The sequence below is a fragment of the Gymnoscopelus microlampas genome, assembly GCF_963454915.1.
Source record: "Gymnoscopelus microlampas genome assembly, chromosome: 20".
NCBI classification, from domain to species: Eukaryota; Metazoa; Chordata; class Actinopteri; order Myctophiformes; family Myctophidae; genus Gymnoscopelus; species Gymnoscopelus microlampas.
In genome coordinates this window covers 34852335-34880285 of record NC_139957.1, presented here as the reverse complement: position 1 = coordinate 34880285, position 27951 = coordinate 34852335, and the positions used below count along the sequence as shown (strand labels likewise).

General features: G+C 41.1%; 3 protein-coding genes across 6 annotated transcripts in view; all 3 read right to left on the bottom strand.

The window, feature by feature from the left end:
* Positions 1–2: 2 nt before the first annotated feature.
* On the bottom strand, positions 3–8393 carry adss1 (adenylosuccinate synthase 1). The gene is made up of 13 exons (XM_084044780.1): positions 8136–8393; positions 6012–6114; positions 5841–5903; positions 5690–5740; positions 5425–5491; positions 5016–5123; positions 4819–4900; positions 4456–4582; positions 4188–4342; positions 2954–3078; positions 2346–2443; positions 2037–2186; positions 3–419 (listed from the first exon to the last, which is right to left on the bottom strand). The coding sequence occupies exons 1-13, from the start codon at positions 8325–8327 to the stop codon at positions 367–369; spliced, it is 1374 nt and encodes a 457-aa protein (XP_083900906.1). The 5' UTR covers positions 8328–8393; the 3' UTR covers positions 3–366.
* Positions 8394–9329: 936 nt separating this feature from the next.
* On the bottom strand, positions 9330–27230 carry LOC311036587 (inverted formin-2-like). Of its 4 annotated transcripts, none has more exons than XM_084045363.1 (23): positions 27150–27230; positions 25301–25691; positions 24630–24736; positions 24190–24349; positions 23607–23640; positions 23217–23334; positions 22233–22290; positions 21636–21941; positions 20845–20987; positions 20662–20723; positions 20468–20570; positions 20287–20372; positions 20057–20157; positions 19775–19845; positions 19584–19691; positions 13066–13136; positions 12793–12961; positions 12504–12668; positions 11799–11901; positions 11528–11677; positions 10928–11077; positions 10580–10618; positions 9330–10437 (listed from the first exon to the last, which is right to left on the bottom strand). In XM_084045363.1, exons 1-22 carry the CDS (start codon positions 27162–27164, stop codon positions 10581–10583), a joined length of 2709 nt encoding a protein of 902 aa, XP_083901489.1. In that variant the 5' UTR covers positions 27165–27230; the 3' UTR covers positions 9330–10437; position 10580. The 4 variants fall into 4 exon arrangements, with proteins under 4 accessions (XP_083901489.1, XP_083901488.1, XP_083901490.1 ...); XM_084045362.1 differs by having other exon boundaries at positions 9330–9872; XM_084045364.1 differs by having other exon boundaries at positions 9330–9872; positions 12504–12656.
* LOC311036586 (inverted formin-2-like) overlaps positions 10508–27951 on the bottom strand; it is a 45333-nt gene continuing 27889 nt past the window's right edge. The window contains exon 22 of the transcript XR_014599863.1: positions 10508–10618. The gene's annotated coding sequence lies outside the window, so the exon portion shown is untranslated. The remainder of the gene's footprint in view (positions 10619–27951) is intronic.

Below are 27951 nucleotides of genomic sequence, written 5' to 3'. Positions count from 1 at the left end.
AATAAAACGCCATCATGTTTATTTTGTAAGTAGACAGTCCAAATACAAATAGTTTGTAGTCATCTGTGAAAATCAAACCAGTCAGTGTGCATAATCCTCTTGGGGGCCCCTGAGTGCAGGGCATCAAATACCTTACTATCAATTTTGCACAGTAGATCGACGATGGCCTCGTAATATGAGGACATAATTCTGTGTGTTTGACCGGCACCGTTACAGAACTAAGGTTCACAGGCAATAGTAATTCAGCCTACATAATAGTGCTGCTGTCTTGTATTTGTTCAACAGTTCTAGAATAATGTTTTGATGAGTTGTTGAATCATTCCAAATCCTCTGTACTTCCACCAAGGCCAGGTGAGGGTCTCTCCCTTAGAACATCTGGATCATGCACTCTCTGGATTTTCCAACACCGACCCACTTGACTAGAGGGAAGAAAATAATGTCAGTAACCAAAATGACATGTGATCAAATAGTACCATCTACTGGACATTTCAGAAATGTCACTATAGGATCTATGATTCCTCCCATAACATAAGGGTAATAAAGGCCTACAGACAGGCAGAGGTGCTGCATTATAACATATCACTCATCAGAAAAAAATCTACATCTTTCTTTTAGTTTGTGACACGTATAACATACATATTCGTATATAGATATACTTCCTCAATACCCCAGGGAAGGTGCAATTCTATATATCATCAGAAACCTCAGAAACCAAAAGTGCTACTATTCAGGAAATGGAAAAAAATAACCTGCATTCCAATGGATCTAATTTAGTTATTATTTAGGCACAAGCCTAATAAGTACTTATAAGTACTTTTCATTTGTTTCACATCCCAAAACAAACTGGTCAGGCTACTGCTTGGCCTCACACCTACAACTCATCTAACCTCTGCTCATTTTGCTAGGGTGGGATGGCTCAGGGTAGAGTACAGCAACTTGCAATGGGGCTGGTCTATGAGATATGCTACACCACATAGACACCAATGTACCTGTCAAACTACTTCAAAAACATCAAAGACGTCCACAATCACAACACCAGAGGGAGCTCCACAAATCACGTTCAACCCAGATTTTGCTCATACAAGGGGTTACATTCGCTCTACTGCTATGCCACCAAAATGTGGAATGCCCTACCAACAGTCATAATACCATACAAACTCCTTCAAAACCGCTCTAAAAGAGCACTTACAGGTGGCTGCAATTTGGCCCCTGTAAAAAGTCAAAGCCCCCCCCCCCCCAAAACTATATTACATATTTTTCTTTTTGATTACTACTCGTTTATATGATGTTTTTGCAAAGGACCCCAATGGAAACAAGCCATAGCACTTTCTTGGGTAGAATCCTCTTAGCAGAACTTGTATTGAACTGTACTTTCCTGTGCTTTTTCTTTGCAAACTGCTAATAAAGTATTCAATCAATCAAACAGAATGAACCACTTTCACTTTCTGAATAAAACAATCACACCTGTGTGAAGGTAGCGGCGCCTTTGATACATTTTGTCATCAATAAGTGTTTATAATGTGTTTATAGCAACGTGTCACGTGAAGCTTGACCAATCACTTTGTTGACGTGTCTGACCAATCAGAACGTTGACGCAAAAGCCAGGTATAGAGCAGGATCCGCTCTATACCTAAAGGTATAGAGCGGCTAGCGCCGCTAAAAACCCCCATGAAAATAACAGATCTACCAGTTAACAATGCATCACGATGTGATACGTAGTGAGCTTGTAGATCAGACATTTTCTGTCTGATGGAGTATGCTGCACTAACATTTCACAGCACATACACGTACGTATACGTACGTACGTATGTATGTATGTATGTATGTATGTATGTATGTAGGACAAATAAAGTCTCTTGAATCTTGGGCCTTTTTCAACTATTCTGCATTCTGGTCCATAGATCCACAAACTGTTATCTGTTCAGGCTTTGTGTAATGTCTTGAAAATACCGGGATTACAAAGTAAAATGTTTGCTGCTGATCCCTCAGTGGTAAGATCACACAACTAAACCTGCCTTCTGTTGCATCACACTTACTTGGAACTCCAATATGGTTCTCAATGAAGCGAATGTAGTTCTGAGCCTTTGGTGGAAGGTCGCTCCACTTCCTGGCTGCAGCTGTGTCGGTTTTCCAGCCCGGGAAAGTTTCATACTCAACCTCCACTTTGTGCAAAACCTCCATGTTGGCTATGGAGCAATGAAATCAATCAATCAATCAATCAATCAATCAATCAATCAATCAATCAATGAAAAGAGGCCATCCGGTATCTTGCACAGACACAGCTATTTTCTACTATCACGGTAGGCAGCTAAATTTCCCCTAGTTTTCTTCTGTTCACATCATACCTGGGAAATGTGGAACTCGTTTGCCGTTGATTTTGTAGGCAACTCCAACTTTGATTTCATCCAGCACATCCAGAATGTCAAGTTTTGTCAAAGCAATGCTATGGGAGAAGTTACAACGCTGTTAATGTGTGTCTGTATTAATGTACATGCTTACTACCGGTAGTTCTTATGACATTGATTCACAAAGATGTGGCAAAAGCTAACAGTCAGTGGCAAAGAACTCTAAAGACTGATTTATACTTGTGATTTATACTGTGCGTCAGTGCCGCGCACCCAAAATAGCAAGCTCACAATGCGTCTCAGTGCAAATGTTGGTGCGCGACACTCTGCACAACCCAGTATAAAACAGAGGTAAGAGTCTAACAGGGGTTTTCAACGTTTTTCAGGGCAAGGACTCCCCTTAACTGAGAGTGAGATGAAGCAGGGACCCCCACTACATATTGTATAAAATTGTGTTGCAGACTTTTTCATAGATTTCATAGATAGATTAACCTTTAAACCTTTAAACCCAGACCCCCTGTTGAAGACCCCTGGTCTAACATAATAAAGATAAATGTTTTATTGGATTTGATCACACACAGCCCATCCCATCCACTCTATCCACTTACGCGGTGAAGCCATTGATCATGTGGGCATATTTGAGGATGACCAGGTCCAACCAGCCACAGCGACGCTTCCGTCCTGTGGTGACGCCAACCTCATGTCCCCTCGTCTGCAGAAGCTCACCTACCGCCTATAGAAAGGTTATCAATTAATCATTCATCAAATCAACGATAATGCTCATCCACAGTCACTACAAATACTTCAATATTGTGTAACCAATACATTCATAACATAGACGTTAAAGTATAAAGTATAATGGGAGAGGGATAATAGATAAAAACTATGCTACTACTGCTCTGGCCAGCTCTCACGTTAGCTGACGACTAGCCCAAGTCAAAACATGTAACCTATCTTGAACTCTGGTACTAAATTTATCCCTGTGAACATGTGATCTGCATAGGAGGTAAAGAATGCTTGAGCATGTGTCTCACAAAATCTAACAGCTCATCTGAATCACATGATGGCAAACATGCTATCCTGTACATATCAAACTCAATACAATGAGTTGCATATACAGTCACATGATTTCTCAATCAACAGAAAGATCACATGAGCAAAGAAGAGATTTGAGGTGATGCTGAACTTTGGTAGAACCTTGGGTTGTGTAGCTACCTGGGTATTATATCAGTCCAAATATTGTCCATCACCTTTATCTGTTGTTTCTGTGCTCTGTTATTTCATTTACTCATTGTCTGGTGAAAAAAGGTATAAAAATCAGACTTTTAACATATAAACAAATGAAAACAAAGTGGATTCTGCCAATATATAAAACAAAAGAATCCTGGTACATACATCTTATTAACCTATTGCACCTACTGATGGCGGAGTTGATGTTTGTGTTACAACAATATTGGGGATCGATTTTTATTACATTAAAGAACTTCTGTCAAGGGTAGTATAACATGAATAGAATCATTTCACTTTCCACAAATCATTACAAATTGTACCAGGATCTTCTTTTTAATATATGAGTAGTATCTGTTTTGTTTGCATGCGTTTATGTACTAAAAGAGTCCTGTTTCACTATACAATGAGTTAATGGAATTGCAACTTTCTCGCTCACAGAACACAGAAACAACAAATAATGGTCATCAGTAATAACTGGACTCATATCATGCCCAGATATACAAACCAAGATTGTACTGCATTTCAGCTTTGATTTAATAAAGGCCAATTCCTATGTTCAATGGTGACTTGAGGATTAAGGGTAATGTATGTATAAAGTCAGTGAGCTCCTACATTGAGTTGCTCTGTGGGGAAGGCTCCAATTCCAACCCTGGTAGTGTAGGCCTTTGATACACCAAATACATCACCGATATTCAGAGGAGGGATGCCGAGACCAGTGCATGCCCCGCCCACGGTGCAGTTTGACGATGTCACAAAAGGATATGTGCCTGTCGAGGGGGAGGATATACTGTAGATAACAACAGCTCAAATGTCATTTCATATAACCTAAACAATAAAAGCCCTAAGCTCATCATCAAAGTTTATCACTGAAAAGCCTTACCAAAGTCAATGTCAAGGAGAGCAGCATTGGCCCCTTCAACTAGAATTTTCTTTGGAGCTCCATGAAGAGCTTCATACATGTAATAGACCCCATCTTTCACCATTGGCCGCAATCTCTCACCGTACTCCTGCAGAAGACAGAAGTACAGCAGCCCAATTCTTAACCACATGAACCGTAGCATCCTTATTCTGGGCATGACATAATAGGTGTTTTGGAGAAAATAGCAGACCTAGAAGCTCACAACGTGTTGCGGTGCGCTGTGTTATTTTCGGGGAGGAGATTTGGTGTAGAGGGAAAAAGATTTGGTGTAGGGGGACTCTGGTTAAAAACGTATTTAATCATATCAATTTCTGCAGTATGTACCTGGAGCTTTTTCAGCTGGTCCTCAACGTCAACTGTCAAAGTTGGATACATGGACTGATATTGCAGGACAAGGTTCTTGAATCTGAAAGGATTCACACTCACAGATTACACTCATGAATCACACTGTTTTGCGACTGTTTGCAAATGCACAGGTCATTATGCATGGGTCATTATTCTATGAATGTCACCATGCCTACCTGGCAGAGAAATCCTTGAAGTCACCCAGAAGGTCGCACACACGAAGGCCTGTGCGAGATGCTTTGCTCGAATAAGTGGGTCCAATGCCCTTCTTGGTTGTTCCAATGCTGTGAAACAAAAAAATATTACTTTAAATCTCATCTGGTATACTCTGGTACTGTATATGTGTTCTACATAACATATTTATAAACCTGATTTCTGTTTTTCTGGCAAAATATTGGTTGTTCTCGCTCCTTGGCAGGTTGCAAACTCACTCACACTCACACACACACACACACACACACACACACACACACACACACACACACACACACACACACACACACACACACACACACACACACACACACACACACACACACACACTTTTATTTTATTTTATTGCCATTGTCTTTCTTATACCCTTACTTTTTTCCTTCCTGTGCTTGTCTCAGGGTCTCCTGCAGACCATCGACAACCTGGTGGAAATCAAACACTGACACAGAAAAATGCTAGTTTAACTTTTATAGCATTAAAAGTGTTGATTTAACTCTGAGAGTGACTCTCTCAGAGCTAAATCAACAATCAGGACTTTGCTATGCAGCTGACTTATTCAGCCTGCACATATTGAAGCCACGGAACCCTAGTTTCTCAATGACCATCAAATAGCACCCTACATACTGTGTATACATACCAAGATGAGCTCTGTCTGAGACAATCAGTCTCTTATCCCAGCCTTTGAGACCTAGTAAGAGAAAAGCAAACAAGTGGCATGTAAACTGACGTCAGTCTTATCTTAACAGTGACCGCTATGTTAAAGTCCAGTTGTTTTTTGGACAAATTACCTTTCTTTTCATTCTTGTCGCCTTCCTCAAACAAGCCAGGTAAATGTATGACCACACCGTTACCTTAGAGAGCAGACGGAGGTTAACTGCAGTTGTATCAGTCGAGACTTGCGACAGCACAAAGATATGAACTACTGACCACCGTATAGACAATATTATTGAAGCCCTTACCAATGAGAGATATGCTCTTGCTGTTGATGATTCCACTGGGGAGAAGGTGGAAATCATATTCCTTGCCATCCACTACCACTGTGTGACCTGCATTGTTGCCCCCCTACAAATCAGAATAGGCACAGCACATGTGGTGTGAACAAACTCTGATAGTCTGATAATAGTTTACAAGCATTGTAATTTGTATCGTATGGTTCTCAACGTGCTGAGGGCGTTCCATTGCGTTCTCAGCTAAATGACAGTTAGGAACCAAATGGACCCTTGCAGGCCTGTCACTCCAGGATTAGACAAATGGAACCCACTCTCAATCAGTGGTGTAAAGTAACTCAGTGCATTTACTCAAGTACAATTTTGAGGTATTTTACTACTACTCCACTACATCTCGGATCCAAATATTGTACTTTTACTCCACCACAATTATTTGAAAACTTTAGTTACTAGTTACTTTGTAGATTTGGATTATTATTACTTAAACATACATTAACCACTTCAGCCCTATACATTTCGGCTATTTGAAAATAGATTTTTAAACATTTGAAAACTTGTGAAATGGGACATTCATTCTGCATAATGAGTACTTTTACTTCTGGTACTTTAAGTACATGTTGATACCATTACTTTTGTACTTTTGCTCATGGAAATTTTGAATTCCGGACTTTTACTTGTAACAGAGTATTTCTACATTGCAGTATTGATACTTTTACTTAAGTAAAAAATGTGAGTACTTTTTCCACCACTGCTCTCAATTACATTAAAAGCACAACACAGCGATTGGGATACAATACAGTGAAAACAGTGCGTGTGTTTATAATCTTATTTTATTTTAGTGGGTGGGTAATACACCTCTGAAAACTCCCCTCTAATTCAACATGTCCCCCCCAGGACCTATTTTAACAGACTTGGCTGGTGCATGGTGTATCCTCCGTTCTGTGCCCTCTGGCTAAGAGCTGGCCTTCTCACATGTCAAGTCACCCTGAGAATGTGACCTCGCACATGCTCTGCGGGTGGGGTGACCAAGCCCCCATATCGCAGGGTGCTAACTGTCAGTGTTGAGAATACAACACAGCAACTGTGCAGTGGTTTCACACTACCCAGGTTAGGACTGGTTTCTGAGCAGAATATTATGTAACTCCTCCTGTTATTGCAAAGAAACAGGACCGTTTTAAAGAATGCCTGCATTGCTTCTATATGGACACTGTGGAATCTGCTAATAAAGTGTTTAGGTGCGAGATAATTTGAATGTATGTTTATTGAAGTCATTTTTAGAAATATTTGTGTACACATTGTTGGTGGGTGTAGCCTTAGGTATTTTGCACAGCTGAATCGTTCAGCCAGTAAAAGTTTGCCCTGTTGAATTTGGAGAATCCTCTGAGAGAAAGCTCAAGTTCAACCTGCTCACGTTACATGTACAACAGCTAAAAATGGACAAATTAGGCTCTACTGCATTTGTAACATATGTCTCATGGCAAGTCATTTGAAGTCTGGTGTAAAAGTCCAAAGTTGTTCTGTCATTATTGTAAGAACAAACAAGTTACACTAACAGTATTCGATGTAACCACCATAACAACAGACACAACCAAATAGAAAGAACGTTCATCCCCACTAAATCAAAGAGCTACATGGTGTTTTCTCTCTCGCACCTGTTGCACTACATGGGAATACTACAGTATGATGACATTTAAATGTGATTGAGTGCAGAATACTTGGCGAAACACAGTATGTTCCCCCATGTAACAATATAGTAACAGTGGTAGGAAAAATACTCACATTTTTACTTAAGTAAAAGTATCAATACTGCAATGTAGAAATACTCTGATACAAGTAAAAGACCGGAATTAAAAATGTACTTGAGTAAAAGTTCAAAAGTATTGGTATCCAAATGTACTTAAAGTACCAAAAAAAAAGAAAAGAAAAAAGTGGAAGTACTCATTATGCAGCATGTCCCATTTAACAAGTTCAGCTTGTAGATCTGTAAATAAATACTCCAGTAAAGTAATACCTAAACATTGTACTTAAGTACAGCACTTGAGTAAATGCATTTTGTTACTTTACACCACTGCAATATAAAGGCCATACGTGTGAATTATTTTTTAGATGAAATAGTGCATTTAATAATAGACCTACCTGACATCTGCAGACCAGGTCAGCTTCAGTGGCCAGCAGATCGACCACCTTCCCCTTGCCCTCATCGCCCCATTGCGCACCGAGCACAACCGTTACTTTGTTCCCTGTGTCGTTCCGTGGCCGCTTCACCCCCGTGGCGGTGGGGGGATTCGTGTAGCTTTTGTGGTCTTTGGACGACCAGGAAAACGACATGATGGTGGCTTATAGGCAGTCAGTCTGAAGAAGACTAGATTGTTTCCATGCATGCATAGCAATGCCATATCAGTAACTTAAGAGGCGCACAGCCCGTGATGTCACGCAGCGCCAGACGCGCGCAGTGCGTAACGGTCGGTCCCCCATGGACGGGAACTGGTGGTGCGCAGTGGTGGAAAAAGTACTCACATCTTTTACTTAAAGTAAAAGTATCAATACCGCCATCACCATGTAGAAATACATGTCCGGAATTCTAAATTCACTTGAGTAAAAGTACAAAAGTATTGGCATCAAAATGTACTTAAAGTACCAAAAGTAAAAGTACTCATTATGCAGATTGTCCCATTTCAAGTTTTCAAATGTATGAAAATCTTTTGAAAATAGTAGATCTACAAGCTCACAATGCATTGCATCGCGACGCATATTGTGAGGTTGTAGATTGGCTATTTTCAAATGGCCGAAATAGGTTTTGTAATAATAATCAAAATCTACAAAGTAACTAGTAACTCAAGTTTTTAAATAATTGTAGTGGAGTAAAAAGTACAATATTTGCCTCTGAGATGTGGTGGAGTAGAAGTAAAAGTAGCCCACTGAAGATTTGAAATACTCCAGTAAAGTATAAGTACCTCAAAATTGTACTTAAGTACAGTACTTGAGTAAATGTTCTTAGTTACTTTACACCAGTGGTCTGGACTGGTGGTGCATATGTGTAACCACAGGAAGATCACACGTAGAGAGCCACAATTAAATGCTAAAAGGTATGCCAACAAAATGACCAGTTCCTGAGCAAACTCACTTTTTATTGACATATTAAAACATCACAATTTGTTATAGTATAATTAGAAAGATCAACTGGTGTGCCATATCCTATTAGTCTATTTTGATATTAAAAATATATTGATATGTTATTTGTATATGAAAATATCTTGCATTGTCAAATATTCCCATATATGGAAGTAGCTAAATTGTATTTTCTCCTTGGTAATGCTTTATAACATTTTTATTTATTTAGAATTAACCAAATATACAAAATTTCACATCTGAAGCAAGAATCAAAAGATATTCATCCTCTTATACATAGGCAATCATTTGTTTACATTAAATAATATATAACTGTTAAGACCGTCATATTTCTTTGGTATAATCCATAAAGACCAAAAATCTGTTTCCTTTTTCCTCTTTAAATAAAAACTAGTTAGGATAGAATGGATGAAACGACTACATTTTCAATGCATTGCAATGCAATTGCATTAAAGGAGGCACTTGGCAGATAAGTAAACTTTTATGACATAAAATCTAACAAAACGTTCCTATCTTTAAATTTATTTTAATTCATATTAAGTAAGAAAATATCTATATTTCACATTATATCTTTCAGTGGAGCCAGATTAACACTTTTCAGGGAGCACATGACTGCATACTGTTAGTAGGTTAAACAGTCCCATTTACTGTATGTGGTTACAAAATAAGGGCACAGAAAACTGACAAAGCACTGTTGAGATATAATAAGACAACCCTCTTGAAGTCTTCACAAGTTGAAAAGCTCTATAAGATGGGGAAACGATGGAGTTAGACTTAGATACATTTTACACCAGTTTATTTGTGGTGCTAATCTTCAGATTAGTCCAGTCAAAAGATGTGTCAATTGAAGCTGCAATCCAGAAATTATTTTAATGATAAAAAATAAAATGTAATTGTAACTATATCAGTATGGTAGAGTATGTTAAACAATATAGTGATGAAAATAAATGAAATACGCACACCAGTATATGCTCCCGTTTGAAAATGTTAATGGTGATCATGTTTGAAGCCACCAGGACAACCAGGTTGAAATCCCATTTTACATAAAAGTTACGTATTGCAGCTTTAAAGAGCCAAGCACACACACATCCAGTTTTAAGCAATGTTATTAGTTAAAGACAAATCACACCAACAAATTGACCAGTTAGACCAGTACGGTTCTCAAAGTGGGGTCCAAGGACCCTCTCTGGGTTCCTTGAGGGGGTCCAAATCGACCCTTACACATGTAACCCTGAGAGAGTAGGCCTACAAATGGGCCCATTTGGTTCCATTTGTACACTCTCAGAGACAGAGTTATGGGGGTCCGGTCCTTAGAATTAAAAAGTTTGAGAACCACAGAGTTAGACCAACAAATTATTTGTTAATTGACAACGTTTTGGTAGCAATGGAGCCAATAGATTGATGGTCCTGATTACACTTTTGTTAGTCTTTCGTTGTGTCATATGACCTACCTCACTGTAACACACAGCTACGTCCGTCTCCACTGTTACCTTGTGTTTCAGAGAGACAAAATGGAAAAGACAGCACCGTGATGAAATGACGGTGAAGGTTTTTATATATAAACAGACATTTGATAGCAAATAAAACATTAGGTGTTGTTTGGCACACTGATTTCACACTCATGCAAAAATACAAATCAGTGTATGATAATGTGTAGCCTACATCAAATGTAAAATCCAAAAACATAAAATGTAATAAAAACACGAAACCAATGATAAAAAGGACTTCTGTATAAAACACACCAAGAAAAGACTAGCATTACAAATGTGATCTTAATTTGCCTTCATTGATTATCTTACCGACTGCTGTATCATTGCCTTTGGGCTCTGAGGGTTCCCCCCTCACAACTACACCCTGTTCTTCTGTAGCCTCCTCCTGTTCTACAGGAACTGCTTTCTCCTCCTCCATTTCCTTTAAAATGCCTTCATCACCCTCCTCTTCATCCATGTCTACATCAGGCACAGATATTCCCATGCAGGGAATTAGCTCAACAATGACAGATTGTGGTTTTAACCAATCTAGGCTACTTTATATGGTAGAATATGTTTATACAATAACAAGCACATCTGCAGTGCTAGTTATTAGACATTTAGACCCTGCTGTCAGGCACAATCCTACTGGATGACTGGATGTCAATAAAGTTATTTGAAGAAGACAGCGCACCGGAATAGCCGTATCTGTCTCCATCAGAAGAGGGACAATAGACATAAAATGTAGCTTTAATGCATAATTTATGCTTCTGCCACAAAAGAACAATGCATTTTCAGCTGAAAAAAATAAATACATTGTTTTTGTCGAGCAACACGTTGCACAACGCTGTCACAGATGCATACAGGCTTTACAGTTCAGTTATGAAGCTATAGGAGTTGTGGATGGAAGCCACGACCTCTTGTCCTTACCAGATGGGCCAGTATCTCGATGTTTTTCACTAGAGGGGAGTCTTTCCGAATCACACCTGGGACGTGTCACACTGAGGGGGACACCTTTCCTGAGACCTGCCCAGAGATGGTCGATGATGTGATCGTTTTGTGGCAGGACGTCTCTTTTGACTAGTGGGGACAGAGGGCAGAGGGATTAAGAAAAACGATCATTTGAAAGTATTTGTTTCACGTGTGGAACACTGCAAGGACAACAGAGGGACAGACACACAGAGAGAGAGAGAGAGCTCACTTATTTTTCTATTATCTCCTTTCGGTCTCTTGGATTCTTCTCCTATCAGTTGTTTATTTCTCTTCTCCACCTTGGCTGCTTGTTTGATTCTGGTTTCGTTTTCCTGGGGGTGGGAGAGTAAACATGATGTAATCACTTCAATCTTATCAATATCCTCCTAAGTGTAGCTCTGTGAGCAGCGGACAAGGAAAACTGTCTCTATACACGTAATCTCTAAAGTGCCTCTGATGATCGTTATGAACCATCCGAACCTCTCAGGTTGTCTTCTTTCTGAACCAAGAGTCAACACTAAATGTGGAGAAACAGCGTTCAGTTTTTTTATGCACCACATACAGTACACGTATAATGTGGAACACACTAGCAGAAAACTGCTTTAAATCAAAGCTAAAGACCTTAATGTTTTTTGTGGCCTTTTATTGAGGTTATTATTCATTTCTTGCTCTGCACTGTATACTGTATATATTCTGCATATTCTCATATTCTGTTTATATTCTGTTTTATTTGAATTTGGTATTCTTTTAACTATTTAATAACTAATTTGAATTGTTTTCAAATATTTTATTTGTTTCTTTTGCACTTTGAAGTGCCTTGTTGAAATGTGCTACACAAATAAACAGTATCGCAACAACGGGTTAGCACATGCAATACGACACAAATAATCGTTCAGAGAGAGCCATGAACAACCATAACAACAAGCTTCCTAACCTTCAAGGCCTCGATGAAGCGTCTCCGGAAAGTCCTCAAAGTTCCAAAGAGCTCCTCCAGAGAGAGCTGATCAGCATCTTCACATAGGTACACAGCCAGCTCACTTTTCTTTTTGTCAATCTCCAAGAACTTCTCCTCTAAATTTCTGCATGCCTGCATGCTTTCCTAGTGGAGAGGAAAGAGATGATTTGGGGAGCATGAGGATTCCAAAGGCTTTTTTATGCTGGACGTTTCTGTTTTTTGTTATCTTCTCCATGAAGAGAATGTGGAAAACATCTCAATTACTTACCTCAATTACTTTTTTATATTGTTCTGTCACATCTTTTGTAGAGTTGGAGACCTTCTTGGAGGTGTCCTCCAGTCGTTTTAGTAAGGCCCTAATTATTTCCTTTATACTTGGCTCTTTAGGGCCTTTCTGTGAGTCACTAGCCTCTGATTGGATAGACTCCAGCTTAACTCTGAAGACAAATACAATTGTGGCACAGTTGCTTTTTATGACAATTACAGATCCATGAACTGAGAAAATGAAAACATAAACTAGAGTAGCTGGAAAGTAGGTTACCCTGCTGCTGCTTCACATTTCTTTATATCATCTTGCAGTTCCAACAGTTTTGGATGGTTTTGCTCTGCTTTCTGCACAAGACAGTATGTTAAAGTGGAAACATAGGAATTGTTTGTAACCTTGGAATTTAAAAACATAATTATTCTAATAGTCCTCTCACAATCTCACATATCGCTACCACCTGGGATGGCAAATTCTAGTTGGGATTTTTTTATTCCTATACATCCCTAGATATTATTTTTGTATGATAGACCTTCCTGAGGCCCAGCTAAATTGGGGTTATCAGCTGCTAAAGTTACCACCCCCCATTGAAAAATGGCATTTTAGACACATGTGCATATCTTGGTATTGGCTCACGTTCAGGGCATATTACAATGTTTTATATTTTATGTTTGGTATCATTTTTAAGGGGACACTTTGAGCTTTCATTCGAGCCCTTTGGTGACTATGTATGATAAGTACAGTGGTCACTGGAGCTCTTCAAACCTTTAATAACCTTTTTTTTCTCACAATTTCCGCCTAAACCATATATTTTCTTTTAGTTCTGTGGCATCAAGAAACATCAGAGACACAAAACACAACAACTGGAATACTGACATGACCCTAAGGATTCAGGAAATGTATAATTTACCCATAGTATTTCATTCTGGGGTGGTCATTTTCAGCCTTATCTTAAACAAGCACTTTTTATGAGAAATAGACCGGTCAATAGGCATTTAAGAAAGAGTACCACTAAACCTCCCTAAACATTGATACAAAAGGGTTTTCAATTGATTCTGGTACCTTTAGGCATGCTTGAGAACATCCCAAATATCCAGGAAAATATACTTAGCAGAAAGGCATAATTTTCAAGATGCCACCCAAGATGGTCATGCAGTTCTGGGCAAGAACCATGCAGTGTTTTGCATGCAGTACAAATATGTAATTTCTGCCTATTGTAAAAAGGAGACCACTTCTAGGAGAGGAGACTGCATCTATAGCTGTATGAGACCACTGTACTGTATCTAGAAACCACTGTACTGTATCTAGACCACCACACTGTATCTATTGCTATCTGAGACCACTTTACTGTATCTAGAGACCACTGTATTGTGTATATATACCACTGTACTGCATCTATTGCTATATGAGACCACTGTACTGCATCTATAGCTATATGAGACCACTGTATTGCATCTAGACCACTGTGCTGCATCTATATCCCACTGTACTGAATCTATAAACCACTGTACTGCATACATAGACCATTGTACTGCATCTAAAGACCACTGTACTGCATCTATAGACTAGCTACTGTATCTATAGACTGCTGTACTGTATCGATAGACCACTGTAGTGCATCTGTAGACCATGTAGTGCATCTGTAGACCCCTGTCGTGATCTGTAGACCCCTCTAGAGTGTCTGTAGACCCCTCTAGTATGTCTGTAGACTACTGTCGTGATCTGTAGACATCTCTGGACACCGATACTGCATCTGTAGACCCCTCTACTGCATCTGTAGACCACTCTAGTGCATCTGTAGACCACTCTAGTGCATCTGTAGACCACTCTAGTGCATCTGTAGACCCCTCTACTGCATCTGTAGACCACTCTAGTGCATCTGTAGACCCCTCTACTGCATCTGTAGACCACTCTAGTGCATCTGTAGACCACTCTACTGCATCTGTAGACCACTCTAGTGCATCTGTAGACCACTCTAGTGCATCTGTAGACACCTCTACTGCATCTGTAGACCACTCTAGTGCATCTGTAGACCATTCTAGTGCATCTGTAGACCACTCTACTGCATCTGTAGACCCCTCTACTGCATCTGTAGACCACTCTAGTGCATCTGTAGACCACTCTAGTGCATCTGTAGACCACTCTACTGCATCTGTAGACCCCTCTACTGCATCTGTAGACCCCTCTACTGCATCTGTAGACCACTCTAGTGCATCTGTAGACCTCTCTACTGCATCTGTAGACCACTCTACTGCATCTGTAGACCACTGTAGTGCATCTGTAGACCACTCTAGTGCATCTGTAGACCCCTCTACTGCATCTGTAGATCACTCTAGTGCATCTGTAGACCCCTCTACTGCATCTGTAGACCTCTCTACTGCATCTGTAGACCACTCTACTGCATCTGTAGACCACTCTAGTGCATCTGTAGACCCCTCTACTGCATCTGTAGATCACTCTAGTGCATCTGTAGACCCCTCTACTGCATCTGTAGACCACTCTACTGCATCTGTAGATCACTCTAGTGCATCTGTAGACCCCTATACTGCATCTGTAGACCACTCTACTGCATCTGTAGACCACTCTACTGCATCTGTAGACCACTCTACTGCATCTGTAGACCACTCTAGTGCATCTGTAGACCACTCTACTGCATCTGTAGACCACTCTACTGCATCTGTAGACCACTCTACTGCATCTGTAGATCACTCTAGTGCATCTGTAGACCCCTATACTGCATCTGTAGACCACTCTACTGCATCTGTAGACCACTCTACTGCATCTGTAGACCACTGTACTGCATCTGTAGACCACTCTAGTGCATCTGTAGACCACTCTACTGCATCTGTAGACCACTCTACTGCATCTGTAGACCACTCTAGTGCATCTGTAGACCCCTCTACTGCATCTGTAGACCACTCTACTGCATCTGTAGACCCCTATACTGCATCTGTAGACCACTCTACTGCATCTGTAGACCACTCTACTGCATCTGTAGACCACTGTACTGCATCTGTAGACCACTCTAGTGCATCTGTAGACCACTCTACTGCATCTGTAGACCACTCTACTGCATCTGTAGACCACTCTACTGCATCTGTAGACCACTCTAGTGCATCTGTAGACCCCTCTACTGCATCTGTAGACCACTCTACTGCATCTGTAGACCACTCTAGATCACTCTAGTGCATCTGTAGACCACTCTACTGCATCTGTAGACCACTCTACTGCATCTGTAGATCACTGTACTGCATCTACCGAGCCTTTGTGGCGACATAGTCATGTTAAATGTGCTTTATATATACATGTTTAAAGCTGTGTTGAGTTGAGATGCAGTATAGTGGTCTACAGTGGTCAATGTATGTGGTCTATAGATGCAGTACAATGGTCTATACATGCAGTACAGTAGTTTATAGATTCAGTACAGTGGGATTGGATGCAGCACAGTGGTTTATAGATTCAGTACAGTGGGATATAGATGCAGCACAGTGGTCTAGATGCAATACAGTGGTCTCTAGATACAGTAAAGTGGTCTCATATAGCAATAGATACAGTGCGGTGGTATATATATACACAATACAGTGGTCTCTAGATACATTAAAGTGGTCTCATATAGCAATAGATACAGTGTGGTGGTCTAGATACAGTACAGTGGTTTCTAGATACAGTACAGTGGTCTCATACAGCTATAGATGCAGTCTCCTCTCCTAGAAGTGGTCTCCTTTTTACAATAGGCAGAAATTACATATTTGTACTGCATGCAAAACACTGCATGGTTCGTGCCCAGAACTGCATGAGATAGGCATACATTTGGCATGTCTGTACAGGAGAGGCTTGTAGGTATCCATTTAACCCATTTTCATTCACATATATTGAGGTGACAGCTCAAGGGACCATTTGGAAAATGGTGATGGTCGTTTTTCCCTCGCCAAAATGTTGTCTTAACTTTGAATCATTAGGTATTTAGCCCCCTTCCCGACAAGGTAGCAAGACAAGGTTGGTCCCATCTAGTGCATCTGTAGACCATTCTAGTGCATCTGTAGACCACTCTACTGCATCTGTAGACCCCTCTACTGCATCTGTAGACCACTCTAGTGCATCTGTAGACCACTCTAGTGCATCTGTAGACCACTCTACTGCATCTGTAGACCCCTCTACTGCATCTGTAGACCCCTCTACTGCATCTGTAGACCACTCTAGTGCATCTGTAGACCTCTCTACTGCATCTGTAGACCACTCTACTGCATCTGTAGACCACTGTCTACTGCATCTGTAGACCACTCTACTGCATCTGTAGACCACTCTACTGCATCTGTAGACCACTCTAGTGCATCTGTAGACCACTCTACTGCATCTGTAGACCACTCTACTGCATCTGTAGACCACTCTACTGCATCTGTAGATCACTCTAGTGCATCTGTAGACCCCTATACTGCATCTGTAGACCACTCTACTGCATCTGTAGACCCCTATACTGCATCTGTAGACCACTGTACTGCATCTGTAGACCACTCTACTGCATCTGTAGACCACTCTACTGCATCTGTAGACCACTCTAGTGCATCTGTAGACCACTCTACTGCATCTGTAGACCACTCTACTGCATCTGTAGACCACTCTACTGCATCTGTAGATCACTCTAGTGCATCTGTAGACCCCTATACTGCATCTGTAGACCACTCTACTGCATCTGTAGACCACTCTACTGCATCTGTAGACCACTGTACTGCATCTGTAGACCACTCTAGTGCATCTGTAGACCACTCTACTGCATCTGTAGACCACTCTACTGCATCTGTAGACCACTCTAGTGCATCTGTAGACCCCTCTACTGCATCTGTAGACCACTCTACTGCATCTGTAGACCCCTATACTGCATCTGTAGACCACTCTACTGCATCTGTAGACCACTCTACTGCATCTGTAGACCACTGTACTGCATCTGTAGACCACTCTAGTGCATCTGTAGACCACTCTACTGCATCTGTAGACCACTCTACTGCATCTGTAGACCACTCTACTGCATCTGTAGACCACTCTAGTGCATCTGTAGACCCCTCTACTGCATCTGTAGACCACTCTACTGCATCTGTAGACCACTCTAGATCACTCTAGTGCATCTGTAGACCACTCTACTGCATCTGTAGACCACTCTACTGCATCTGTAGATCACTGTACTGCATCTACCGAGCCTTTGTGGCGACATAGTCATGTTAAATGTGCTTTATATATACATGTTTAAAGCTGTGTTGAGTTGAGATGCAGTATAGTGGTCTACAGTGGTCAATGTATGTGGTCTATAGATGCAGTACAATGGTCTATACATGCAGTACAGTAGTTTATAGATTCAGTACAGTGGGATTGGATGCAGCACAGTGGTTTATAGATTCAGTACAGTGGGATATAGATGCAGCACAGTGGTCTAGATGCAATACAGTGGTCTCTAGATACAGTAAAGTGGTCTCATATAGCAATAGATACAGTGCGGTGGTATATATATACACAATACAGTGGTCTCTAGATACATTAAAGTGGTCTCATATAGCAATAGATACAGTGTGGTGGTCTAGATACAGTACAGTGGTTTCTAGATACAGTACAGTGGTCTCATACAGCTATAGATGCAGTCTCCTCTCCTAGAAGTGGTCTCCTTTTTACAATAGGCAGAAATTACATATTTGTACTGCATGCAAAACACTGCATGGTTCGTGCCCAGAACTGCATGAGATAGGCATACATTTGGCATGTCTGTACAGGAGAGGCTTGTAGGTATCCATTTAACCCATTTTCATTCACATATATTGAGGTGACAGCTCAAGGGACCATTTGGAAAATGGTGATGGTCGTTTTTCCCTCGCCAAAATGTTGTCTTAACTTTGAATCATTAGGTATTTAGCCCCCTTCCCGACAAGGTAGCATGACAAGGTTGGTCCCATTGGAAACCTGAGGTTGTCTGGAATCAAATGGTATCTCTATCTTTGGGCTACGTCTAAATTTGAGTGTTCCACAGTCTCCGAAAGATAGTCTCGCCGGCGTTCCAGCCAGCCATCCCGCAGGTCTCATAGGGTTAATAAAACATTGAAAAAAACACACTTGGGACCACTTTTTTTCTTGGGATCATCAAAATCCCAATATTAGAGGTCCTATGGATGCCAAAAATCAAAACTAGAAAAAAAATAAGCAGTCGCGCGTGGACCCCTCCTAGGGCCTCTACTACTTCAGCTTTGATTCCTGAAAAAACTGCTCCACCACCAAATAGGCCACACCCACTTCATCAACTACTTTAATTGGACACAGGTTTGTTTAATTTATAAAAAAAAGGAGCAGTGTGATGTCCAAAAAGTGTGTTATATAACTTTTAATATGTTGTTGGCTATGAATGAAAATCCGCCTATAGAGAAAAATAACAACATGTCAAAAAATATAAAAAGCTGCTCCTATGGAAAGTCTATCATATTTTCATTTACTTATATTGGCCCATAAAACAATTTAGTATAGGTAAGGTTTTGCCAACTTAGTGGTAGCGATATCTCGTCTGGCCCAAGGACTATAACCATATCGTTCAATTTTGAGGGGGGGGGGGGCACTAGAAAACAACTTTCAAATGTATTCTGTGCCTCTCAAAGGCACTGGAAACACTACCAGTCAAAGGCAAATGCTGAATGTTACGTAGGCTGGCAAAGATTTCTAGTGCACAGAACCCTCAACACACAGAAGACATTGGGAAGTGTCATGACTCATATCAGATTTTTAACACATTTTGGGGAGTAGGGTTTCTGAAGCATCATGAGAACAACCTCCAGGATGTGATGTAGCAGTGTGATGCCACTCCCGTTGGCTTTGGTCTCAGTAAGGTTCAGCAGAGAGATGAGCTTGAACCCTTCTGCATTCTTTTTTTGACTTTCCTAGATGCAGACAGATATCTTATTAAGATCAAGATCACAGTTTAAATGTCAGTAAGGATTACATCTAATCGAGCACTTCTTACATAGTTCAGGAAGTTTCCCACATCCAGGATAAGCCTGCAGAAACTGGACAAGAGATTGCTGTCCCTGAGGGCTGAGATAAATATAGGTTATGTATATTGCTAATGTTCAAACATGGGAATGGCAAGTTTTCATTAATAAGGGAAAAGTCAGTGATTCCAGTTTGGTGGTATTAACAATGAAAACATTTTCATCATTTATTCATGTTCGACAGAGGGTTCAGTGTGAGAGGTCAGCAATGGAAAATGTATGTTTATATTAGAGAATTATAGCTGTTGACTTACACTGGCAGGCTTCCTCCACCAGTTGGACTTTAGGTTTGAACATCTCTATCACTGAATTTGTTTCTTCACACATGAGCATACACTCAATCCTTAATTCACAGCTGGAGAGGCAAGAAGGGAAATGCATCTGATGATGACCACAGACACGAAACCAATAGTTACATTTAAGACAGATTCTACATCCAGTGATCTAGTCTTCAGACAGACGGATGAAAATTAAGAACATTTACCATGGGACAGAGAGAAGTGAGATGTAGAAGCGGTCTACATTAGCCAACTTGTCTTTCTCTCCTTGAAATGACTTCAGCTTTTCTTTCTATATTGAAGCAGAAGTGATTCACAACTTGACTTGTTAAGATGAAAAGTAGCATATGGATGAGAATGTTATGCAAACATGCTCGTAGTGCCAACCTCCTGTTGATCTGGAAGGAGTTTTTGAAGCTCTTTAAGCACCTCCATGTCAAACTTGGTCCGATCCCCCTTCTGTATCATAGCTACCAAGTCTTCACTTGAGCTGGGTGGAGAAGGAGGGGGGGGGGGGGTATTCAGCTACAGCAGGGACAGAACAACATGGTGACGTAAAAAATATTGGGAAAATGTCTCACCATTTGAACTGCTTCAGGAATATGTTCAGTGTCAAGTTTTTCTTGTAATCATCAATGATATTCTACCCATGAAGGAGAAAAGGATGAAGGGAAGATATTTAGAGCATATCATTGATTGATTGCTCACAGCATTTTGGAGTTGGAGTGCTGCAGCTCTGAGGCGCTGCGTTGAGTGTTGACTACCTTATTAGATTCCTTCTTGACCGGAGCTGCTGCCCCCTTGTCTTTGCGCTCTTTCACTGGGAAACAAAACAGCTCCTCCATGCTGCTGTAGTCAGGATCCAGAGGGGGAGGGACCTTCTGAACCAACGCCCACATGGAGTGATCTGTGTCCAGGTGCAAAAAGAAGGACTGCTTATGAGCCAATGACAGCATTCCTTTCATATCACACTCCAGGGCTGCAACTGGCGATTATTTTCATAATCCATTAATCTTCTGTTGATTAATTGTTTTTATTATTAATCTGTGTGTTTAAAGCTACAATCCCTAAAGGAAAACTTCACTTCAACCATTTTCAACCAACCAATTTTCATATAATTGGTCCTTACTAATGCTCATTATAAGATGGTTCCATTTCTGTCTACTTGCTCTGTGTCCTCAGTTCACAGAAACCTGCCTAGCAGTGATATTATCGCGGTAGGCAAGTTTGGTAATTTCAAACAAGATTTCTTTTTTTAATTGACACAAGAACAATGGCTTCATCCTGCTAACTTTCCAGAAAGAGAACGGCTGCAGTTTTTATATAAGCTTGGAATCCCCATCGATGATATCATTGGCATATAGGCAGGTTTCTGAACTGTCCATAAATGAGACGCAGAGAGAGTAAACAGAAATGGTGCCATCTTATAATGAGCTTCAGTGAGGACCAAGTATTACTATTTCTATATGATCTCTAAACCAGTGATTAGAAAAAAATATTGCTACTTTCTGACAGTATTTCAAAATTAGAAAATGCACAGGGTTCCTACACTCACCAGAAATGGTAGGAATCTTTTGCCAGTTGAGCTTCTTCATCTTTTTGTTCGGGCGTCGGCCTGCCCTTGTTGGGCCTGCCCTCGTTGGGCAGGCCCCTGGAAGTGGGGGTGGAGGTGGAGGTGGAGGAAAGGTAGACGGGGGGGTCGAGGTGCTTCTAGCAGGTCTGTCTTTGTCTCCATCCATCTGGTCTGTCTGAATGGTCTTCGTGACCAGCTGGCCGTCAACCTCATCATCGCCTGCCTCGCTCTTGCCTTTGGAGAACAACAACAAGCGTTGCATGATCTCCTCAGAGGATTCCATCTGAGCTGGACCCCCAAAAGCACAGACATAGAGAAACCAAATTTAAAAATGTCTTTCCCCTCTGAATGACAATGTTCACACAGGGACTATTTTGCTCTTAAATTACAATGAGGGAAGGAAACTATAGCTTCTCACTACCATGTGAATAATGGCCAATATATACATCCACTGTTAACCACATTAAAACACATCATGATCTATGACTTTACTTGACAAAAACTCAAATTGAACCAAAGTCTTAAAGCATGCAAATTTGGATTTCTGTTTGAATTAATCTAATGCATGTGTAAACTCACAGTGTTGGGCCTCCAGGCCCTGCCAGATGTCACAGTGATTAGGCCCCAGATGCAACATCTGTAGGATGGACAGGTTTGTTGGATGGAGTAGGCTTATTAAGAGTGTCATGTCAATAGCAGTAAATGCAATGATGTAAACATTATCGGTGGTGGGCAAAAACAGCGGATTCATGCATGTCATAAAGTGACATGCTCTCCGTGTTTACCTGCTGTGGTTTTTGTTCACCAGCAGGTTTACATTACAACACGATTATGTAATGGTCTCATCCGACCTCGAGTTAAATAATGTCATGGTCAAATCAAGTTCCCATTGGCTAGTGAAGATTAACATCTCTTGGCCGGGCGTGATTTTGATTGAGCCTAGCTGGTCAGACGGTGACTAATGAAAAGGAAGACACACATGTTAGGAGATTCACAGAAACTATAGAGCAATAAGAACTGACTTGAGTCAGGTGTGCATAGACGTATTGTAGAGTTACAAAGGAACGTTTCAGAACCCTGCATGAAAATAAGTACCGTGGAGAAACTGCCTATACCTGCATGAATGGTGTGAGAGACCATTCATGTTGGCATTGGATATACCAAGGGATTGTTTACTTTAGACTCTAACACATTATGGCTGCAGAAAGAGTATTGGATTTCCTGTTCGATACAATGTTTGTGTTTTTGTTCCCACATCTTTAGTGTTAAAACTGAAATCTAAACAAAGCGACACGCTGGAGAGTTGAATAAAGGATTGTGCTTGCTCAGGAGTTACAGATGCCGACGAAAGACAGTGTCGGAGCATGGGTGCTAGTACAAGTATGGGTGAGGCCCACACACACACACACAGACCATCCCTGGCTGGGTCATTACAAGCTAAGCTAATAACGTTTTGAACAGAGTGCACAGTCAAATTAAACTGTCCTTGAATCTAGGCAACAGGTGCTGTTTTATCAGTTAATGATATTAATGCCCAGGGTTTGATCCAGCCTTGACAATTACCTCCAGGTGATTGCCCATGTCAATGTCTTCATAGATCCTTAGCAGCTCGTCCTCATCCTCATCCTTGGCCTCTTTAAAAACTTCACATTGAATAATCAAGTCTTTATCCTTTTTGTCACTGAAAGCCAGAAAAGCACATGATTACAGCTGGGCATTGGAAGGCTTCGGAGCTCAGAGGACAGAAATATACCACTGAAGAAGATAAAGCAACTTGGGAACATTTTCTCAAACTTTTATTTGTCTAAAGTAAACAACAATAATCAGCATGCAGTGGAGATATCTGTCTAAAAAGTAATCTTTTCATTTATACATACATTCAATGAAATGCATTGCTATAGAAATAGGAACCAAGTGATTTAACCAATACGATAACACAGAGGGAATACTTACCTAAATTTCAGCAGCATATCAAGTAATTGCAGCCCTGCAAGACAATGAAAAATAAATAAATAACATTTCTGAGTTTGATAAGTTAAAAATGGGAGGGGCCAATTACAACATTGGACAGTTAGTGATGTCTCTTTTTAGAATGACTTCACAAGGATAATTATGTCCGTAAACGCATGATAAAAATCGATTTGCCAAGTTAGTCAAATATACAGGTTATGTTTTTGTGTTTAAGCAAAATGACTGACATGCTGTTCATCTTTCCATGGTGGATGTGGAGAGTTTGTCATTGTTCATGTCCCCACAAAGAAGCATTACTGGAAATGTGAGGTTGGTGTTTTGAAACCTAATTGAGAATGAGGCCATCAGATCTATTCTTAGACAGAAACAGTGACAGATGTATTTTTAACATTCTCCTCTGCGGTCACATGGATTTTCACCACAGGAGAATACCCATTAACAATTCACAGTTCACCACAGCGTGACCTTGCTGCCAGATACTAATGGTTGAGACACTAGATTGCTGATACATTGCTGAGCAGCAGCTCAACAGGGAAGGTGACAATAAACTGGTTCCACAGCCTACCGATAAACTCCTTTCTCATCTTATCTCTCTCCCTGAGGTCGTCTGTCCCAGAGATGAGGGCATTGATAACGATGAGCAGGGTGACCATGTAAGGCACGTTGTCTGTGGCCTGCATCTCATTCATGATCACACTGAAGCGATGCTGCTGGGTCTTCACGCCCTGAGGAGAACAATCAGACACCTTATGAATGTGGAGAAGTGAGACTGTGTCTGTGACTTAACTAATGCACACAGTCCAACACTAGAGGGCACCAATAAAGCTTTCATCAGTCACAAACATCTAGTAATCAAGAATGAGACAGTGAAAGTGACATTTGAAGTGTAAAAGCTGTTAACTTTAGAAAATGAATATTGCACCAATCAGGTTCAAGTCAAGATGGTCCATTTTGTCAATAAAGTTTCAACGTTCAGAATGACTCCTCTGCAGGTAGACTACTTACCTTGTAGTGGTCGAGCGCATCCAGAGTCAGGCGATAGTCATACATGCTGAGGGCAACCAGCAGCTCAAACACCTGCTTCTTCACCATAGTGTTGGACGTGTCTAAGGCTGTGGAGCATCACAGGTACATACATCATGATCCCATCTATTTAATGAACCAGAACATATTGTAGGATGAGCGTCCATTCTTTTGCTCTCCCTCTAAGTAGTAGGATGGATGGATGTTGTTCTTAGATCCACCAGGCCAAAGGCAGGGGATGGAGATTATGTTTTCACCCCTGTCTGTGTGTCTGCGGCAAATGTTTTGTGCACGCGGCCAGTAGGCCACTCTACCCCAAATCTTTCAATTTGGCCTCATAGTGGCACCATACCACCCTGCTTTAGGTTTTCTGTTTGTCATTGTCATTATTATATTTTGTACAGTATCATTTACATTTTCAAACTTTTACAAAGTACAAAATGTACCTCCATCCTCCACCCATCTCTTGCCCTACAACCCAAAGCGCTGTCTATCCCCACCCTTGAATCATCCTGGGCAATAATAATGATCGCAATAATACCGTCTCTGTACAACTCTAGTAACAGGGAACGTTTAATATATTTTTTGTGCTGTTTTGTGACAGGCCTTGCATGTACTGTGTATTTGCTCAACAGAAGCTGACACGGACCAACCTTCGGAGAGCTTGCGGATGTAGCCCTCGTTTTCCACTATGAAGTGGATGCCTGCTGAGGAGTTCATGACCGCTCGCACACAGTTGATGCAGGCCAGCTGAAGGTCAGGGTCTGCAAAGCGAGAGCATCCACGATCAGAGAAACGGTCCAGTGCTTCCAGCAGGAGATCCAGACCACTCAGCTCCAGGAACTGAAACATCCATGTCTGGTCACTGCCCTCCAGGCGACACCTCACCCCAGAGTAGTTGACCACAGTAGGGACCTGCAGCAGCCTGATGCACAGCTCTGGGTCGGCACTCTCCAGGTTGGCTTCTAGCTGGCTGTCAGAGTCCTGGGGCTGGGAGGAGCCCAGATAACATTCTGTCCTCAATGACATTGTTGATACATTTGACTGTAAAGGGAAGGTATACAGTTGTTTGTCAAAGTGAGAATGACCACCTATTGAATATAAGCACTTGAGCAATATTTCAATATTTTACCAGAAATCGCTTGTCTTTAACCCTTTGCTCCTTGTGCAATAATTACTTTATAAGTAAGTACATTTGCTCTTTATTTGCTGGTTTTGAAGACAGACTATAATGATGTCCATCAGCGTGGGTCGAGGCCTGCCCTTGTTGGGCAGGCCCCTGGAAGTGGGGGCGGAGATTTCGCCCCTGTACTTCCATGTGTCTGTGAGTCCGTCTGTGAACAGCTAATCGGGCACCGCTGGAGCGATTGGCGTGAAATTTGCACGCAGACTCAGAGTAGGCCAAGGAAGAACTTCTTTTTTTAAAACAATTTTTATCCCACGATTTTTGTAACCCATTTTTTCACCCAGTGCCAATTGCCCAAGCTGTAATCCTGGGCGCTACTCTCCCTCTGCTAGCCTGGGGAGAGCCCCGAACTGAGCTCATGCTTCCTTCAATGCATGAGGAGTGAGCAGGCCGCTTCTTATCACCTGACAGGGGGGAGTCTCCCGGGTAGGACATGGAAGGAACACGTTATTCCAACCAGTTCCTTTCCCCTCCATCAGGCGCCCCGGCTGACCAGGGGGAGGCGGTATAGAAGATTACTGCATGTTTTTTGTGCCTTATAAATGGTGCATTTATATAGCGCTTCTATCCGAAGTGCCTTATGGTGGAGCTATAACAGCCCACTTCACATTTTAGCCTATAACTCTTGAACTGTAGGTTGCACAGTCAAACATTATTTTCCCCAGGATTCCTAGGATCATGACAAAACTCCCCATATAAGCCCCACCCATTTGTGCCTGACTAGATTTTACACCATTTTTTGTTTTCTTCAAAACACACCTTTTGTTACTATTTCCTATACAGATATTGTCCAAAACTCACACAAACTACACATTATCTCTGGACTCAATGTGCTTAAGATGTATCAGACCGATTTTTCATATTCCATTCCGATTGGCCGTTTTGCAAAAAGTGCCACAAATAATGAGCTGATACGATCTGTCCCAAATTATAATCACACATTGAGGCCTTCCCGCCTTCGACAATCTGACCTGGCGGAGATAACTGCAGTTTATAAACACTAAATAAGATGCAATTTCATATCCACATCCAAGAATAGTTATTACAAATAATAAAAAGGAAACCTGATCCTAGGCCAGTGAACATTACTGATATTAATATGAATGCAAATAATAAGCATCCTTTTCTAGAATATACGGCACAGTCCTCTTTCGTAACCAACCCCCCTACCCGACCCACTGAAGCCATGCAGATTTTTGCTCAGCTTCACTTTTCTGTGTACACACCCATAGCCCCAGGGATGAGTATTCTTATTAATATCCTTCTTAATTTAGCACCAAATGCGTGATATGCAGGAGTGAGGCAAATCTCCTTACCTGATCTACTTCCATAAATAACCACTTAAAGAATCATGTTTCCAGTTGGTTTCAGATGGAGGAGTTATTTGTAGCCACCCGAATAACCTTTATCATAAAGGCTTTCGAATGTGCAGTTTTAAAGTGGTGGATGGGGGTGTGGCCAGTCATGTATGATACACATGATGGAGATTTCAGTTCCTTCTTTGTATTTCTCAGTTCACTGTCAATTGGCAGCCAGCAGTCTTGTCAAGTGATTTGTGGTTTGTCAGAGAGTGACTTTCCAAGTTATTTCCAAGTTCTGCAAACTCAAAGCCGTTTCTGATGAGACATAAATTTTCCATTTGACATTATATTATATGTTTCTTGTCTCATGGCATCAAACTCATTCTATGCAATATTGTTGTCTCGTTTGATGTGGTTGAAAAGGGGGTCAGCCTTATGTTCCCTCCCTTCAGCGGTTCTGAGATTATAGCACTGATGTACAAAGAAGCTGTTAAGCCCCTGTATGGTTCTTTAGAGGCTCTCTACTGGTTCTGATCAGCTTAGTTTAAGCACATGGTTCTGCACCGAAAGAGGTTCACATATAACTATATGCCACATAGCCACTTTTAGTGTTATTTAGAACAATTTCAGTTTGAGTATAACGTTCCCTCGGGTTGGAGTTAAGGCAATAGGGTTAACATAAGGCTGAGGGAACATAAGACATCCTCCCGTTGAAAATTAGTAGTAACACTGGTAACACACCTGGACAAATGATTTGCTGCCAGGCCAGGGCCATTCCTGTGCCACTGCTGAGTCCTGATATGATTTGATTTCCCAA